The sequence below is a fragment of the Balearica regulorum genome, chromosome W (assembly GCF_011004875.1).
Source record: "Balearica regulorum gibbericeps isolate bBalReg1 chromosome W, bBalReg1.pri, whole genome shotgun sequence".
Taxonomy (NCBI): Eukaryota; Metazoa; Chordata; class Aves; order Gruiformes; family Gruidae; genus Balearica; species Balearica regulorum.
In genome coordinates this window covers 21,749,450-21,769,427 of record NC_046219.1, presented here as the reverse complement: position 1 = coordinate 21,769,427, position 19,978 = coordinate 21,749,450, and the positions used below count along the sequence as shown (strand labels likewise).

The 19,978-nt window shown below is 45.9% G+C and overlaps 1 protein-coding gene across 3 annotated transcripts in view; it reads right to left on the bottom strand.

Annotated features, from left to right (window-relative positions):
- LOC104642870 (BDNF/NT-3 growth factors receptor-like) overlaps positions 1-19,978 on the bottom strand; it is a 281,490-nt gene that overhangs the window by 4,114 nt on the left and 257,398 nt on the right. For all 3 annotated transcript variants that reach the window (XM_075738918.1, XM_075738915.1, XM_075738916.1), the window contains 2 exons: positions 1,190-1,348; positions 271-330 (listed from right to left, as the gene is read on the bottom strand). In XM_075738918.1, the coding sequence (XP_075595033.1) occupies positions 271-330; positions 1,190-1,348 (219 nt within the window). The remainder of the gene's footprint in view (positions 1-270; positions 331-1,189; positions 1,349-19,978) is intronic.

Below are 19,978 nucleotides of genomic sequence, written 5' to 3'. Positions count from 1 at the left end.
AGAAGTGCACGTTGCTTGCCTTTTGAAAGCTTCTCCATATCTTTGCCATTAATACTGTCAAAGTTAAGAACACATTTTAATGGAGTTCAATGGCAATTGAACACATTAATTCACACAGACCATAAGAAGAAATGCTAGAATGTTTTAGCCTAAAATATCCAGGTAAACTGGAGATGCCTTAGCCACGTTCTGGAGGAGGGAATGGATTTCTTTGATGTTGAACCTCATGTGAGGCTCCCTTTGCCAACAGCCCAGCATCAACTCATATACCTCCTTGGGGCACATGCGAGGTCGCTGCAGCAGTCGGCCCTGAGTGATGCACTCAATCACCTACGAGAAATCACAAGGAAAGGATCAGTGTAGCTATGCCAATTACATAGGCTTCAACCATGGAAAAGCTAGCTGCTAATAGCCACAGCAGCCTTGCTGGTAGCAGTCATCTGGCCACCTCTGCAGAAGATCTGCATTTCTAGGTAGATGTACAGGCAGTGGGATATGATCTGGAAAAATTACCATAATGTAGGATGTCAAGGAGCAATACCTTGACTAATGTGATGCAATGCTATATGAACCCTTGTTACCCCTTCTATTCATGAGGGAACAGTGGTAGGGAAGCAATACCATACCTCCCCTACCTGTCTATCAATCTCACCTCGTCTCAGAAGTAAGCTGTTTCAATTGTCTCACATAGAGCATGTCTCCCTCCCTCCTTACACTTTATGAGTACTACCATGGCTAATCTCTGGAAAGGGATTACTTTCGATTTCCCAGGTATGAAGAGATCCCCAGATTCCTTCAATCTATTCAAGAATGTTTTAGAACAACCACTTTGTAACAATGACATTTCCTGATATATAACTGAAATCACCCAATGCCAGTTTGGGAGACAGGTAAGCTCCTTTTTATTACCTCATGGTCTTTCTCAGCACCCAGAGCAGACTATCCTATACAAAGGAAGAAGCTACATCCCAACTTGGTATAGTCCTACTAGGGTAACTTCCATCCAACTTGGGGAGAAAAGGGTGAAAAAGAACTTCAACCGCAAAGTTTGTGACAATACCATAAGTACATGATATCAGGGTTATTACTTTTACTAAATAAATTTGCTATTGTCCTTTCCCCAGAGAAGCCATATCATCAGTTAAAATGCCACCCTCCTTTATGCAATTTGAAAACATAATACACACACCTCATTGTTTGAGAGCTGATACCATGGCTGTTTGCCATAGGTAAAGATTTCCCATAATATGACTCCAAGGCTCCAGACGTCACTTTCTGTGGTGAACTTCCTGTACATGATACTTTCTGGAGGCATCCAACGAACAGGCAGCATCGTGTGACCTCCAACCTGAGGGAAAAAAGAGTCAGAAATAATTCTTCCAGACCTCCAAAAAGAGTACTGAGATGCTAAACCAAGGAAATCCACATTTTCTTTTTTCCCATCTGCTGTCATTCATTTTAAATAGCTTGTAAGAACTAAGGAGCTGTGATCCAACCTCCTCTCCCGAATGGTGATCACTACCATGATAGATTTCTCAATAGAATCTCCAAAGAAATTGTTTCTGATGTATAAACTCATCTTCTACATTTATTTTGCACCCCCTAGCAAGGAACTGAATGGTCTATAAAAGTAATGATTAACTAAACCTATCAACTCATTATAAATTAGGTTGGTATTACTCTCCATTTTAAGACTGAGAAAACTAAAAGATTCATGCAATGAAATCTGCAGATATCAGCTGAGATCCATGAAGACACAGTGACTGCATGACACAGAAGGATCAGGGTCTATATGGTTTAATCTATCAATTATGAATGAATTAAAGCAATGCTATTGTCTGTGGATAATTTCCAAAGTTAATCAATGCATCAAATTATTTTGTTCCAAAATAACAACCCAGTTCTACACAGCTTTCCAAATTTTCGGTCCTTTGGATATATACACTTGATAATAAATAACTTGCAAGACATAGACTCTGTGTCTCAAACCATGGCATGTTGAATTCCCCAGGAATCTTTTCCTGAATTAATGTCTTTCTGAAACTTTCTAAGACATTTTTTTGTTTTCCCCAAAATGCTATACTTTCTTAAAATTGAGTTACTTAAGTTGAATGTAAATAAATAAATAAATAAACTCTTGCTTTTCATTCTAGTTTCTAAACAACTTACTGTTCCTAATATGTCACATTCTGACTAGATCACATCCACTCAAGTACTTTTAAAATAGTCTAAATAGCTCAGCGAGAAGAGAAGAGAAGAGAAGAGTTGAGTTGGAAGGGACCTACAATGATCATTTAGTCCAACTGCCTGACCACTTCAGGGTGGATCAAAAGTTCAAGCATATTATTAAGGGTGTTGCCCAAATGCCTTTTAAACACTGACAGGCATGGGGCATTGACCACCTCTCTAGGAAGCCTGTTCCAGTGTTTGACCATCCTCTTGGTAAAGAAATGCTTCCTAATGTCAAGTCTGAACCTCCCCTGACACAGCTTTGAACCATTCCCATGCGTCCTGTCACTGGATACCAGGGAGAAGAGATCAGCACCTACATCTGCATTTCCCCTCCTCAGGAAGCTGTAGAGAGCAATGAGGTCGCCCCTTGGCCTCCTTTTCTCCAAACTAGACAAACCCAGAGTCCTCAGCTGCTCCACACAGGTCATGCCTTCCAGCCCTTTCACCAGCTTTGTTGCCCTCCTCTGGACGCATTCAAGTACATTAACATCCTTTTTAAACTGTGGGGCGCAGAACCATGGAATCATAGAATCATAGAATTGTTTTGGTTGGAAAAGACCTTTAAGTTCATCAAGTCCAACGGTTAACTGCACCAATGCTAAATAATCACCTGTTTATCCTGTGTTTAGTACACCCCAGAATGTGATTTGCCCTCTTGGCTGCCAGGGCACACTGCTGACTCCTATTGAGCCTGCTGTCAACCAGCACCCCCAGATCCCTTTCTGCAGGGCTGCTCTCCAGCCACTCCTTTCCCAATCTATACTTGTGTCCACCGTTACTCCATCCCAGGTGCAGAATCTGGTATTTCATAGAATCATAGAATATCTCAAGTTGGAAGGCACCCATAAAGATCATCAAGTCCAACTCCTTGCTCCTGGCAGGACTACCTAACACTAAACCATATGACTAAGAGTGTTGTCCAGATGCTCCTTGAACTCTGACAGACTTGGTGCCATGACCACTTCCCTGGGGAGCCTGTTCCAGTGACTGACCACCCTTTCAGTGAAGAACCTTCTCCTAATGTCCAATCTGAACTTTCCCTGACTCAGCTTCATTCCATTTCCTTGTGTCCTATTGCTGGTCACCAGAGAGAAGAGATCAGCACCTCCCCTTCCCCTGCCCCCCTTGAGGAAGTTGTAGACTGTGATGAGGTTACCCCTCAGTCTTCTCTTCTCCAAGCTGAACAAACCAAGTGACCTCATCCACTCCTCACAAATCTTGTCCTCGAGACCTTTCACCATCTTGGTTGCCTTCCTCTGGACACACTCTATTATTTGATGGCCTTCTTATAGTGAGGCGCTCAAAACTGCACACAGTACTCAAGGTGGGGCCGCACCACTGCAGTGTAGAGTGGGACAATCACATCCCTTTGCTGACTAGCTATGCTGTGCTTGATGCACCCCAGGACATGGTTGGCCCTTTCTGCTGCCAGGGCACACTGTTGACTCATATTCAATTTGCCATCAACCCAAACCCCCAGATCTCTTTCCATTGGGCTGCTCTCCAGCCTCTTGTTCCCCAATTTGTATGTATAACCAGGTTAAATTTCATCCGGTATGTGATTGCCCTGCTCTCTAGTCTATCCAGATCTCTCTGTAAGGCCTCTCTACCCTCGAGGGAGTCCACAGCTCCTCCTAATGTAGTATCATCAGCAAACTTACTTAATGCACATTTGATTCCTGCATCCAGATCATTCATAAAAACATTAAAGAGCACTGGTCCTAAAATCGAGCCCTGGGGAACCCCACTGGTGACTGGCCTCCAGCCTGATGTAACCCCATTTACTATAACTCTTTGTGCCTGACCCATCAGCCAATTGCTCACCCAATGTATCATGAACTTGTCTAGCTGTGAGCTGGACATTTTGTCCAGAAGGATACTATGAGAGACAGTATCAAAAGCTTTGCTAAAATCCAAAACCACCACATCTACTGACTTCCCTTGGTCAACTAGATGGGTGACCTTGTCATAAAAGGAAATTAAGCTGCTTAAGCAGGTCTTTCCCCTCATGAACCCATGCTGGCTATGACCAATGACTGCATTGTCTCTCAAGTCTTTTTCAATAGCTCCCAATATAACCTTCTCCATAATTTTACCAGGCACTGGAGTGAGACAGACAGGCCTGTAATTACCAGGATCTTCCTTCTTACCCTTCTTGAAAATTAGGACAACATTTACCAGCTTCCAGTTGACTGGGACCTCTCCAGACTCCCAAGATCATTGAAAAATAATGGAGAGAGGTCCCGCGATGACATCATCCAACTCTTTCAGTACCCTGGGATGAATCCCATTGGGCCCCATGGGCTTATGCGCATCCAGTTGGAGCAGCAATTCTTGAACAAGTTCGGAGTCGGCTGGGAGTTTATCATTCCCCCCCAGTCATGGTCTTCCAACAGAGGGCTCCAGGGGTCTCAGGGCCCATCATTGGCATTGAAGATAGAGGTGAAGGCAGCATTAAACATCTCCACTTTGTCTATGTCTCTATTCATGAGGTGACTGACTTCATCAAGTAATGCACCAATGTTATCTCTGATCATCCTTTTGCTGTTAACATATTTTAAAAAGCCCTTTTTGTTGTCCTTCACAGTGCTGGCCAGCTTGAACTCTAATCGAGCTTTGTCTGCACAATTTTTTCCCTACAGTGGCGAACAGCATCTCTGTAGTCCTCCCATGTTGCCTGTCCTTGCTTCAAATGTCCGTACACTTTCCTTTTCTGCCTAAGTTCTAGAAGAAGATCCCTGCTCAGCCAAGTCAGTCTTCTGTCCCACTTGCTTGACTTCTGACACTTTGGAATTGCCTGTTCCTGCACTCTTAAGAGATGACTCTTAAAAGTGACCAGCATTCCTGGACCCCAATACCTTCAAAAGCATATTCCCAGGGGACCTTACTAACTAGCTCCTTCAGGAGCCCGAAGTCTGCTCTCCCCATATCCAAGGTCGAAGTTTTGCTGGCAGTTTTTCTCCTATTGTGATTTGAAACTCAACTAATTCGTGGTCACTGTGACCAAGACAGCCACCAATCACCACTTGGCCCACGAGTCCCTCTCTGTTTACAAGCAACAAATCCAGGAGGGCACCTTTCCTAGTTGGTTCTCTTAGTACCTGCAGCAAGAAGTTATCTTCAAAGTGCTTCAGAAATTTCCTGGACCTGTTTGTGTCCTCTGTATGATATTCCCAAATGATGCCTGGGAAGTTAAAATCACCCATAAGGACAAGGGCAGTTGATCTAGAGATATCCCTTAATTCCTTGTAGAATGATTCATCAGTGTTGTCATCCTGGCTGGGTGGTCAGTAGTAGACTCCCACAACATCATCCGCTTTATTTACTTTCCCCTTTATCCTTACCCAGAGGCTCTCAACCATGTTCTTGCTAAATTTCATGCCATTAATGATTGCCCAATGTTCCAATCTATCTAGATCCCTCTGCAAGGCCTCTTGGCCCTCAAAAGAGTCACCAGCACCTCCCAGTTTAGTATCATCAGCAAACTTGCTAATGGTGCATTCAACTCTTGCATCCAGATCATTGATAAAAAATATTGAACAGAACTGGCCCGAGAACTGAGCCCTGAGGAACACTGATGGTGACTGTTTGCCAGTCAGATGTAGCCCAGATGCAACCCAAACCATTACAATCCTTTGAGCCCTATCCTTCAGCCAGTTCTTCACCCAGCACACCATGAACCTGCTCATCCCACAGTTGGACAACTTGTCCAGAAATATGCTGTGAGGGACAGTATCAAAAGCTTTCCTAAAATCCAGAAAAACTACATCCACCACCTTCCCTTCATCCACTAGGTGGGTGATCTTATCATAGAAGGATATCCAATTAGTTAGACAGGACTTTTCCTTTATGAATGAACCCATGTTCACTGTGCCTGATGATTGCATTGTCCTTTAAATGTCTTTCAATAGCACCCAGTATGATCTTCTCCATAATTTTCCAGGTACTGAGGTTAGACTAACAGGTCTGTAGTTTCTGGGGTCTTCCCTCATGCCCTTCTTGTAAATTGGAATAACACTGATTAGCTTCCAGTCAGTGGGGACCTCCCTAGACTCCCAAGACCTTTGGTAGATGATTGAGAGGGGTCCTGCTGTCATATCCGCTAGCTCCTTCAGTACTCTGGGATGAATCCCATCTGGCCCCATGGACTTATGAACATTCAGCTGGTACAACTGGTTCCTTACAATTTCAGTGTCCACAAATGGAAAGTCACTGTTCCCGCAGTCATGGTCCTCCTACTCAGAGGACCGGGCAGCCCAAGGTCTATCAGTATTATTAAAGACTGAGGCAAAAAAAGCATTGAATGACTCCGCTTTTCTTTTTTAAAGCTTTTACTTTATCTATTAAATGGTCTTTATCTCAACCCACAAGTCTTCTCACTTTTATCCTTCCAATTCTCTCCCCCATCATACCGGGGAGGGAGTGAGCGAGTGGCTGTGTGGTGCTTAGTTGCTGGCTGGAGTTAAACCACGACACATACTTAAAAAAGCCTTTCTTGTTGTCAGATACAGCACTGGCCAGTTTGCACTTCATTTTCCCTGCTCAGTGACTTGTATCATATGTATTTCATATTTGCAGGATTGGGTTAAATCTTCCATTTGGTAAGGAATGATATGAAATTCAGCAAGAACAAATGCCGTATTCTGCACCTGGGACTGAGTAATGCTGAACACAAGTATAGATTGGGAGAGGAGTGGCTGGAGAGCAGCCCTGCAGAAAGGGATCAGGTGCTGGTTGACAGCAGGCTCAATAGGAGTCAGCAGTGTGCCCTGGCAGCCAAGGCGGCAAACCACATTCTGGGGTGCATTAAACGCAGCATAACCAGATGGTCAAAGGAGGTGATTATCCTGCTGTATTTAGCACTGGTGCATCCTCACCTTGAGTACTGTGTGCAGTTCTGCGCCCCACAATTTAAAAAGGATGTTAATGTACTTGAATGCGTCCAGAGGAGGGCAACAAAGCTGGTGAAAGGGCTGGAAGGCATGACCTGTGTGGAGCAGCTGAGGACTCTGGGTTTGTCTAGTTTGGAGAAAAGGAGGCCAAGGGGCGACCTCATTGCTCTCTACAGCTTCCTGAGGAGGGGAAGTGCAGATGTAGGTGCTGATCTCTTCTCCCTGGTATCCAGTGACAGAACGCATGGGAATGGTTCAAAGCTGTGTCAGGGGAGGTTCAGACTTGACATTAGGAAGCATTTCTTTACCAAGAGGATGGTCAAACACTGGAACAGGCTTCCTAGAGAGATGGTCAATGCCCCATGCCTGTCAGCGTTTGAGAGGCATTTGGACAATGCCCTTAACAATATGCTTGAACTTTTGATCCACCCTGAAGTGGTCAGGCAGTTGGACTAAATGATCATTGTAGGTCCCTTCCAACTCAACTCTTCTCTTCTCGCTGAGCTATTTAGACTATTTTAAAAGTACTTGAGTGGATGTGATCTAGTCAGAATGTGACATATTAGGAACAGTAAGTTGTTTAGAAACTAGAATGAAAAGCAAGAGTTTATTTATTTACTTGCATTCAGCTTAAGTAAGTTAAGATGGAGGGGAGTGTGATGCTTTTGTAGGGCAGATTCCTGTAGAGTGGCACCTTCTTGGGTATGAGGGAGCCCAACATCCAGGGAATTCCCAGTGTGTTTCAGGTCTCAGTCAGTGTGACACAGCGAGAGGCTGGCAGGAGCATGAAGACCAGCTCCTATGCAACACTGATGCTTTCTGCATTATTTCCATTTTCACTTCCTACGAGTAATTCCCGGAGGAGTTCTTCCCCTGCCCAAAACTCTTCCACATACAACTCAGATACTGAAGAGCTGTACTGAGGGAAGGCTTGTTTTATAGGGATTCATGTGGAAAAAACAAACAAACAATGCTTCACACAAGACCAATAAGCCATGTCTTAAAACAATTGAATCCCAGATAAAACACTGGAAGATACTATAGGGAACAAACATATATTGGGAAGGGGATAGATTATCTGAGAGACTAAATAAAAATAGGCAGCAACAAAATAATTAATTAATAGGTGAGTCCTTATAAAATTTCTCTAGGCAGATTCTATCCACTGAAACTGAGATGATAGGGAAAGTGAACAGCACTTCTTGTATCTGTTAAAAAAAAATTTCTGAAATCTGAAATTGCACCAGTCAATGTCATATTAAGATACCTAGAATGCTTTCCTTTTAGAGATAAATATTTTAGCACACATATATTGCAGTAGAATTAATCCCTGTAGCGATCTCAAAGGGGGAAGAGGATCTTTGCCCAGGAACTAGCAGGGCTCATCGACAGAGCTTTAAACTGGGCTCGAAGGGGGAGGGGGATAACATCAGGCTTGCCAGCGACATGTTGTGGGACGACGTGCCCAGGTTGGAGGGACTGGGTGCTGGTGAGGGCCCTCAGCCTACTGCTCAGAGACGTGCTGGATGCACTGCAGCATGCTCGAAGCCTAGAGGAGATGAGCCAGGGGCTCCAGATGCAATGGAACCAACAGGAAAACACCGGGAGAATACATCAAAGGAATTCCAGCCGCTCCAGCCAGTAAGTCAGCCTCATCAGGGGCACAACTGAAATGCCTCTACGCGAATGCATGGAGCATGGGGAACAAACAAGAGGAGTTGGAGTTGTGTGTGCGCCTGCAAGGCTATGACCTTATTGGCATTACAGAGACGTGGTGGGATAGCTCCCATGACTGGAGTGTTGGGATGGAAGGGTACAGGCTCTTTAGGAAGGACAGGCAGGGCAGATGAGGAGGGGGTGTCACCGTCTATGTCAATGACCAGCTGGAGTGCATGGAGCTCCACCTGGGGATGGAGGAGGAGCCCAAGGAGAGCCTATGGGTCAGGATTAAAGGGAGTGCTGGAGCAGGGGACATCATAGCAGGGGTCTGCTACAGGCCACCTGACCAGGGGGACCGAGCAGATGAGGCCCTCTATAGGCAGATAGGAGCAGCGTCACGTTCACAAGCCCTGGTCCTTATGGGGGACTTCAACCACCCCGACATCTGTTGGAGGGGCAACACAGCTGAGGGTAAGCAATCCAGGAAGTTCCTGGAATGTGTTGATGACAACTTTCTCCTCCAAGTGATAGAGGAGCCCACGAGGAGAGGTGCCAAGCTGGACCTTATTCTCACCAATAAGGAGGGCCTGGTAGGGGTCGTGAAGCTCAAGGGTAGTCTTGGCTGCAGTGGCCATGAAATGGTGGAATTCAGGATCCTCAGGGCAGCGAGGAGAGCACTCAGCAAGCTCTCTACCCTGGACTTCAGGAGAGCAGACTTTGGCCTCTTGAGGGATCTGCTTGGTAGAATACCATGGGACAAAGTCCTGGAGGGAAGAGGGGCCCAAGACAGCTGGCTAATATTCAAGGGTCACCTCCTCCAAGCTCAGGAGCGATGCATCCCAACAAAGAGGAAGTCAGGCAAAAAGAGGCCCCCATGGATGAACAAGGAGCTCCTGGGCAAAGTCAAACAAAAAAAAAGGAAGCCTACAGAGGGTGGAAGCAAGGGCAGGTAGCCTGGGAGGAGTACAGAGAAACTGTCCGAGCAGCCAGGGAGCAGGTTAGGAAAGCCAAAGCCCTGATAGAAATTAGTCTGGCCAGGGATGTCAAGGGCAACAAGAAAAGCTTCTATAGGTATGTTAGTGATAAAAGGAGGATGAGGGAAAATGTGGGTCCCCTCAGGAATGAAACGGATGACCTGGTTACCCAGGATATGGAGAAGGCTGAGGTACTCAATGACTTCTTTGCCTCAGTCTTCACTGGCAAATGCTTGAGCCACACTGCCCAGGTCACAGAAGGCAAAGGCAGGGACTGGGAGAATGCAGAACCGCCCACTGTAGGAGAAGATCAGGTTTGAGAATATCTAAGGAACCTGAAAGTGCACACGTCCATGGGACCTGATGAGATGCATCCGCAGGTCTTGAGGGAACTGGCAGGTGTCTCTCAATTGGAGAGACATGGATTCGATGGATGGACCACTTGGTGGATAAGGAATTGGCTGGATGGTCGCACTCAAAGAGTTGTGGTCAACGGTTCAATGTCCAAGTGGAGAACGGTGACGAGTGGCGTCCCTCAGGGGTCGGTACTAGGACTGGCACTGTTCAACATCTTTGTCAGTGACATGGACAGTGGGATCGAGTGCACCCTCAGCAAGTTTGCCGACGACACCAAGCTGTGTGGTGTGGTCGAGACGCTGGAGGGAAGGGATGCCATCCAGAGGGACCTTGACCGGCTGGAGAGGTGGGCCCATGCGAATCGCATGAAGTTCAACAAGGCCAAGTGCAAGGTCCTGCACGTGGGTTGGGGCAATCCTAAGCACGACTACAGGCTGGGCGAGGAATGGATTGAAAGCAGCCCTGAGGAGAAGGACTTGGGGGTGTTGATTGATGAGAAGCTCAACATGAGCCGGCAGTGTGCGCTTGCACCCCAGAAAGCCAACTGTGTCCTGGGCTGCATCAAAAGAGGTGTGGCCAGCAGGTCGAGGGAGGTGATCCTGCCCCTCTACTCGGCTCTTGTGAGACCTCACCTGGAGTACTGCATCCAGCTCTGGGGGCCCCAGTACAGGAGAGACATGGAGCTGTTGGAGAGAGTCCAGAGGGCCACAAAGCTGATCAGAGGGCTGGAGCGCCTCTCCTATGAGGACAGGCTGAGAGAGTTGGGATTGTTCAGCCTGGAGAAAAGAAGGCTCCGGGGAGACCTAATTGCGGCTTACCAGTACCTGAAGGGGGCCTACAGGCAAGATGGGGAGGGACTGTTTATCAGGGAGTGTAGTGACAGGACAAGGGGTAATGGGTTTAAGCTGAAGGAGGGTCGATTTAGATTAGATGTTAGAAAGAAATTCTTTACTGTGAGGGTGGTGAGGTACTGGAACAGGTTGCCCAGAGAGGTGGTGGAGGCCCCATCCCTGGAAGTGTTTAAGGCCAGGTTGGATGAGGCTTTGGGCAACGTGGTCTAGTGGAGGGTGTCCCTGCCCGTGGCAGGGGGGTTGGAACTAGATTATCTTTAGGTCCCTTCCAACCCAACCCATTCTATGATTCTATGATTTCTGACTGTTATATATTGCATTGTTTATTCAGAAACATTGCAAAGTATTTATAGCTGCTGTACAGCTGCGTAAAATATGTCTAGCCCTGACTAAAATGTTGTCAGCTCAGGACAAAATACTGCAAACATCTAACAGAGCAGATAAACCCCAAAAAAAGCAGACTAGGGCAAGAAATGAAAAAAAAACCTGTCCCCAACAGAAACTGTATGCTCTACAGGGGAAAAGAACATGCCATTCAGCCTCAGTTAATTTTCCAAACTGCCAAAGCTCTGTCTTCTTTTCCCATGAAAATGCACCCTAGTGTCCAGGTTGCATCTTTTCTAAAAGTCACATTCTGCCATGTCCTACAAGCTAATTGACTGCAGAAAAAATATATTTTAACCGGAGTTAGCTTCCTTTTCTCTCTAGTTCCCCAGCTGAATGTCACTATACTGTCTAATCTAATATCAAATGCAACAGTTTCAGAGGTTCTTCATAATTTTTGTCCCTGTTCCAGCGTTTTCCCTATTTCTGGGATGTTTAGTTTGGAGGGTGTGAATTGTGCCAGAGAGCACAGCTGTAGGAGAGAAGGTGCATGTCCAGCACAGTGCCTTCCCTTAGTGGGCATGCTGCTGCCAGTGGAACAGGCAGCTGCCATTCAGCTCCTCTCAGCTATAGCTGGCAAATCCATTTTCCCCTGATCTGCCCTGCTGTTGAGACACCCCCACCACTGCCTGCTTTTGCAAGTGCTCCCTGCAATGGTAGCCCTTGCCCTGCATACTAATTGGCAGATTTAATGATTTTCTCTTGTTCACCCTCCTATCTCCTCCTGAACTGCAGGCTCCAAGCAGAGGAGCCTGGCCGACATGGAAATTGAGACTCCAGATGCCCTGAACCTACCATATAAATGTTTGGAGCAATTTCCAGCAGTGAAGCTCAAAGGGGATGTTTGGAGGGCCTGAAGGCAGAGGATTGTGAAGGAATAATGCTGATCGAGATGGGAGCTGGGCTGGGCTGTTCTGGCTGTTCTGTCAAGGCACCACACAAACTGAGTGGATACTGGGCATAAGAAAGCAGACATTTAGCAGACAAATAGATTCACCTTCTGTCACATATGTTATTCTTCAAAATGTTCAAATGTTTCTCATCTCCCCACCCCCTACAGTCTAGACCAAATACCCCTAATGTGTGCACAGGCTATGTCATCAAAGGGGTTTTGAAAATCCCAAATGTTACTTTCATACTTGAAGGAGTATTTGTAGCCAGAAAAGTGCTGATTATAGCAAACAAAAGATTCAAGGATGGACCCAGTTTGCACTTCACTTTCCCTGCTTAGTGTCTTGTATCATATGTATTTCACATTTGCAGGATTGGGTTAAACCTTCTATTTGGTGGGGAAATGAAGAAAAATCTCCCTTGCATGTTGAATTAAAACATAATGGGCTGTTAGAAGATCTTTGGCATTTTGTAACAAGCCCTGGGGAGTTGGATTTGTGAGCAGGCGAACATAGTTATGTATAATGGACAGAAGCATTTGTGAATGTACTTCATCATTACAATTCATCAGGTTTACTTGAGTATCACTTCTGTATAAATATTATTTATATCACATATATGATATTTAAGGTTTTGTTGTTGTTCTTGTTCCAGAGTGAAAGATTCCAGCAACTGCAGCTCTACTGGCAATCTAAATATGCATTATGGAAAACATTTTTAATTACATGATTTAATAATATTTTTTTCCACAGCACTTTTGTTTAATTCTGCACATGTGCTAGACTGTGCTCAGGAAATTAGGGAAGTTTTTAATATTTCTTCTTAATCTCATCACTCAAGTGTATGGCCATCTGCCTAAATTCTTGCACATCTATCTTTATGCAAACATTACAGTCGCCCCCCGCCCCCAACATGCCAGCAATAGGATTTGATCCTGGAAGGTTCACAACTGCAGCAGACACCTGGGTCCTTGGCTATCAGGCTATATTATCTCCAAATTGCTCTATTAGAAAAATGTAGAATAGGTCATCACTGGAACCAAGCCAGTGGAGTAGTGGTTATGGCAATCTAATCCTGTTACCTCTTTGCCAGCTGTCAAGAGAAAATATGAACTTTGTCCCATGTGGGATCCCCAGGAGGATGGATAAGCTGCTCTGGTAGGAATACAACAGGAGAGCTGTGGTGGGAGAGAACATAGCCTGGCTTTCTCCAGATACTGATGTAGGAACCAAGCTCTTCCCAGCAGTGTGCTACTGTGCCTTGGGCAGTCATGCAAGCCCAGTTCTAAACAGTGCAGTGGAGAAGGTCACAAGGACCTCTTATGTTGTAAAGTGTTTGGCAAGCCATCTCCATAAGAATAATAATGCACAGATTTGCATGTGCACACCCACACACACACATCTCCTCGCATCTCCTTTCATGCACATGAAAGAGCCAATTTGAGTGTTTACAAACCAAAACCTATTGGAAACAAATGAGTATCTGTGTCTTTTAATTTCATGACCTAAGTCTGACATACTGGAAACAATAAAGAAGAGGATATTTTTTCTATAAAGCAGAAGAAAGCATTGAGGTGAATGACTGGAACTTGCAAGTTATGAGTTGAATGCCAGAAGAGTTCTGGAATGACAAGTAAACTTTTTTTTGTTTGTGTTTCATGGGGGTGGGGAATTTGTTATTCAGAGGGTAGTAATCTGTAGTGGGTCGACCCTGGCTGGGGGCCAGGTGCCCACCAGAGCTGCTCTATCACTCCCCTCCTTCTCTAGACAGGGGAGAAAAGGTATAACTAAAAAAAAACTTATGGGTCGAGATAAGGACAGGGAGAGATCATTCTCTAATTATCATCACGAGCAAAACAGACTGAACTTAGAGAGAGAATTCATCTTATTTATTACTAAGCAAAACAGAATAGAGTAACGAGAAATAAAACCAAATCTTAAAACACCTCCCCCCACCCCTCCTATCTTCCCGGGCTCAACTTCACTCCCGGCTTCAACCTCCGCCCCCCCCAGCGGCACAGGGGGACGGGGAGTGGGGGTTACGGTCAGTTCATCACGCGATGTTTCTGCTGCTTCTTCATCCTCAGGGGGAGGACTCCTCTCATCGTTCCCCCGCTCCAGCGTGGGGTCCCTCTCACGAGAGACAGTCCTTCACAACCTTCTCCAACGTGAGTCTCCTCCACAGGCTACAGTCCTTCAGGAGCAAACTGCTCCAGCGTGGGTCCCCCACGGATCCACAGGTCCTGCCAGGAGCTTGCTCCAGCGCGGGCTTCCCACGGGGTCACAGCCTCCTTCAGGTGTCTCCACCTGCTCCGGCGTGGGGTCCTCCACGGGCTGCAGGTGGAATCGCTACACCCCCTCATCCTCCCTCCATGGGCTGCTGCAGGGGGACAGCCTGCTTCACCATGGTCTTCACCACGGGCTGCAGGGGGATCTCTGCTCCGGCGCCTGGAGCACCTCCTCCCCCTCCTTCTGCACTGACCTTGGTGTCTGCAGATGTTCTTACATCTTCTCACTCCTCTCTCTGGCTGCAAAAGCGCTCTCTAACTGTTTTTCTCTTTCTTAAATATGTTATCACAGAGGCGCTGATTGGCTTGGCCTTGGCCAGCGGGTCCGTCTTGGAGCCGGCTGGCATTGGCTCTATCAGACACAGGGGAAGCTTCTAGCAGCTTCTCACAGAAGCCACCCCTATAGCCCCCCCGCTACCAAAACCTTGCCACGCAAAACCAACACATAATCATTAAATAGTTTGGTAATAATTATCATTTAACCTACCTGTCCCTATAAGTATCCAGAGTACTTTTAAATTCAGTAGTTGCTCTGTAAAAGTCAGGGGATCAATCTATATAATTAAAATTATAGCTTACCAAAGATACTCTATGGGATTTCAACGTGAAGCAAAAGCTCCACTGCCACCTTGAGACTTATGCTTCCTGCTGCTCCAGGTCCCCAGCATTTGCAATGAAGAGCAAGACTAGAACAATGCACCCAGATATCTGTTGGAAATCAAGCCACTTAGTGCTATTCACCCTGATTCCAGTCTCAGCAACAGAAGAAAGGATGAAAGAATTAAATGAACTCTAAGGCAACTTTCATAACAGAATACTGTTTTGCTAGGTGTGATAGGGAAAGGTGAAGTGAGACAAAAATACCTTTGACCTTTTGAGAATAACAGAACTAAGGCTCATTTTACACCTACTATTATATCCAGCAGGACAATTAGCCTTCAGGCCATTTCCCTCTCTCTAGCATGCAAGACTCAAGAAGACTGAGATGGATGTCCTGTTTGTCATGTCAGTGCTGGACTACTGTATGGCTGCCATCACAGAACATGTGCTAAAGGTCTAGACTGCATCTAAGGTTCTAATTTGTTCATGCTCTTTATGAAATAAGTATGGAGCAAGGCATACAGTATGCGATGACCAATACATAGTAATATTTGCACTACTTTAAAACTCAAGTGAAAATGTTACAGTAAAATCAAATGTAACCAAGACTATTGCTGCTAAGGACAACCACTATATAGTCCTACCTCTGTGTTAGTTAATGTTTATCCAAACAATGTACTAATGAAGGTACGATTGTCAAGAAGTAGAAACGTAACTGATAAATTGTTAATCTGACCAACAAGCCTTGAAGAATCATTGAGGATTGCCAAAGAAAAAAGAAATTAGGGGAAAGGTAATTCCAATGGGGGAGATCGCGATCACCGATCCATGGACCACTCACCCCAATTATACCACCTACTCAAAAGATAAAGGCGGAGAAAAGAATTGAGCATGCATTCTAGTTTGCATGATAGATGAAGAAATCAAAACCAATCATTTAATAGCATAACAATGCATATGTATTAGAAAGATGAATATGTTAGTGTTATATATATAAATAACCACTGATTTGGAGCTTTGGTGTGTGCTGTCTTGGGACAGACATTCATATCTGCGCAAATATGCAATAAAATACCTCTGCTCTGTGTGTATATTGGCATGTTGCACACCAGGTAAATGAACTCCCAGTTTTGGGACAACAAAACCACTGGTCTAATCCAGTATGAAAGCCTCTACTTTCTTACCATTTTGTATTCAAAGCCATAGCTTTTTGTCCTGAGAGGTAACTTCTGCCTCGTTGAGCCAGAAAGGGTTGTGCTAAACCTTGTCACAATCAGAAGCCACTCATGTTTTTGAAATAGGCATGAGCTGAATAGATAAGTTCAAATCATCACCCTTCTCGAAAGAAATGATAAGGTGAAGAAAAAAGGAGAGAGATACAGATGGAATACAAGAAGAACTATGTACATGTTTTCATCCTCTATTTTTTCTCTTGACTTTACCTTATGATAAATGCGGGACATTGGGAAAAGACAAGGAAAAAGCAATATTGGCTCTGCCTATGTTCAGAAAATACCAAGAAATATTTTCTTTTCAAAACTTTTTCCTTCCTGTGAAAATCAGCCACTGTAAGCTGTCTTTCACATATGCTAGTAACTCTATGAATATTCTGTGCAAACTAAAGATGGGGTGAACTGATCCTGACAAAATTAAGTATCTGCACTTGAAACTGCTACTCATGCTGACAACTCTGCTGAAATAAAATTTTGACACAAATAATAGCTTTGTTTTTTAATGTGCTTCAAGGGACCAGCTAAGAACTGCGAGGGGCATCCTGAGTCCTCAGGTCCAGTTCCATCCTATCACATAGTTCACCTACATTACATAATTCCTTTCATAAATTGCTCAGTATCACCTTAAGATGACAGCTTTCTCCCCAGTATCTTTGTTCACAGACTGTCCAAGAACCTCATTCCTCTGATGGTTAGAAACATTCTTCGAATCTTTTACTCAAATTATTTCATGGTCAACTCATACTCATTTGTTCTTATGCAAACATCATCTTTCCTTCAGGTATTTATATACATTGATGATATCTCCCCTGAGCCTTCTCATCTCTAGGATAAACAGTCCCAGCTCTCTTAGTCTTTCCTCATAGAGACATGCTCCAGTCTCTTAATCTCCTTCATCTTAGTGGTCCTTCGTCAGATGGTCTCCAGTATGTCCATGTCTCTCTTGTACTGGAGAGCCCAGAACTGGACACAGAACTCCAGGTGTGGCCTCACCAATGCTGAGTAGAGGGGAAGGATCACCTCCCTCAATCTGCTGGCAATACTTTGCCTAATGCAGCCCAGAATACCATCCACCTTCTTTGCTGCAAGGGCACTTTGCTGGATCATGTTCAACCTGGTGCCCACCAGGATCCCCAGGGCCTTTTCTGCCAAACTGCTTTCCAGGTGGGTGGCCCCAGCATGTAATGGTGCCTGGGGTTGTTCCTTCCCAGGTGCAGGACTCTGTAGTTCCCCTTGTTGAACTTCATGAGGCTCCTGTCAGCCCATTTCTCCAACATGTTGAGGTCCCTCTAGATGGCAGCATGACCCTCTGTCATATCAGCCCCTCCTCCTAGTTTGGTGTCATCTGCAAACTTGCTGAGGGTACACTCATCCAGATCATTAATGAAGGTGTTAAACAGGACTGGACCCAGTATTGATCCTTGGGGTATACCACTAGTTACTGTCCTCCAGTTAGACTTCATGCCACTGATCAACATCCTCTGGGCCTGGCTGTTCAGCTAGCTTTCAATCCACTTCACTGTCTGCTGATTCAGCCCATACACATCAACAGCTTCTCCATGAGGATCTTATGGGACATGGTGTCAAAAGCCTTCCTGAAGTCCAGGTAGACAATATCCACTGCTCTTCCCTCATCTACCAGGCCAGTCATTTCATCATAGAAGTTTATCAAGTTTGTCAAGCATGACTTCCCTTTGGTGAATCCATGTTGACTATTCCTGATGACTTTCTTGTCCTTCCTGTGCCTGGAAATGGTTTCCAGCATTAGGACCCAAAACTGAACACAGTATTCGAGGTGCAGCCTCACCAGAGCCGAGTACAGGGGCACAATCACTTCCCTAGTCCTGCTGGCCACACTATTCCTGATACAAGCCAGGATGCTGTTGGCCTTCTTAGCCACCTGGGCACACTGCTGACTCAAGTTCAGCCAGCTGTCAACCAGCACACCAAGGTCCTTTTCCGCCAGGCAGCTTTCCAGCCACTCTTCCCCAAGCCTGTAGCATTGCATGGGGTTGCTGTGACCCACGTGCAGGACCCAGCACTTGGCCTTGTTGAACCTCATACAGTTGGCCTTGGCCCATCGATCCAGCCTGTCCAGATCCCTCTGCAGAGCCTTCCTACCCTCAAGCAGATCAACACTCCTGCCCAATTTGGTGTCATCTGCAAACTTAGTGAGGGTGCGCTCAATCCCCTAGTCCAGATCACTGCTAAAGATATTCTAGAGAACTGGCCCCAATACTGAGCACTGGGGAACACTTGTGACCAGCTGCCAACTGGTTTTAACTCCATTCACCACAACTCTTTGGCTCAGCCATCCAGACAGTTTTTTACCTAGTGAAGAGTATGCCCGTCCAAGCCATGAGCAGCCAGTTTCTCCAGGAGAATGCTGTGGGTAATGGTGTCAAAGGCTTTACTAAAGTCTAGGTAGACAACATCCTCAGCCTTTCTCTCATCCACTAAGTGGGTCACCTTGTCATAGAAAGTCATCAGGTTAATCAAGCAGGACCTGTCTTTCATAAACCCATGCTGACTGGGCCTGACTGCCTAGTTTCTTCCCTCATCATTCCCTGCAACAGGAGGGATACAGGAGAAGGCTACTTGTGCTCCTGATCCCTTAAGCAGTCATCCCAAGGCCCTGAAGTCTCTCTTGATTGCCCTCGGACTTCTTGTTGCAAGTTCATCGCTGCCTATCTGAGAAACCAGTAATGGATAATAATCTGAGGGCTGTACCAGGGTAGGAAGCTTTCTCTTTGCATCTTTAACCCAGGCCCCAGGGAGACAGGAGAGTTCCCTAAGAAGTGGGTCCAGTCTGCATATTGGGCCTTCTGTTCCCTTCAGAGGGGAGTTTCCTATGACCCATCTTTTTTTCTTTATGGAAGTGGTTTTGATGCAGGGTGTAGGCCGACTTAACCTTGGCAACACCTCCAAACTAGATGAACCATTGTCCTTGTTATTGTTCGGTTCCACTTGCAGAGCCTCATACATATTATGCAAGGACACTTGGAAGGTGGAGTAGTCACAGGGAAGACACACCTGCTGCGCCGGGCAGGAACTTGTCACCATTGCCCTCTATCCCTTAAGTCACTGTGTTCAGCCAGGCAGAGAGAGGATAGGAAATCCTCCATGTCATGCGTTCTGTCTGCCTGTTGGGCCTGTCCCAGGGAAGCTAGGGTGCGATTCCAGTAGTCTGTTTCTCTCTCGCACTCCCTGATACTCCTCGACCTACTCACCTCCTCCTGGAGCTCTGTCACTAAATGGAGGAGTTCCTCTACCTGGGTGCACCTCCCATAGGTGTGCTCACTGCTGCCATCCGATACTGGCAGAAGAGTAGGGCACACCCTGCAGCCTGATATCTGGGTGGCACTGTGTTCCTGCTGGAGCTCTGTCTGGGAAGCTGCATCAGTCATGGTGGGTGCAGAGCTTAGAGAGGCCATGGCTTTCTGCCGGGTGGATACCATTGTTCCCTGATTGAGCTGGCAGAGATTCAGCACCCATCCTGCATGTACTTCTGTGCGAACTGCCGTGCAATCTGCCGTGCCATGCCCTTGCTGACGCACCACACCCTGTTTGCTGCGCTCCTGGTCACTAGTGCTCCTGAAGTGCTTCTTTTATACATATG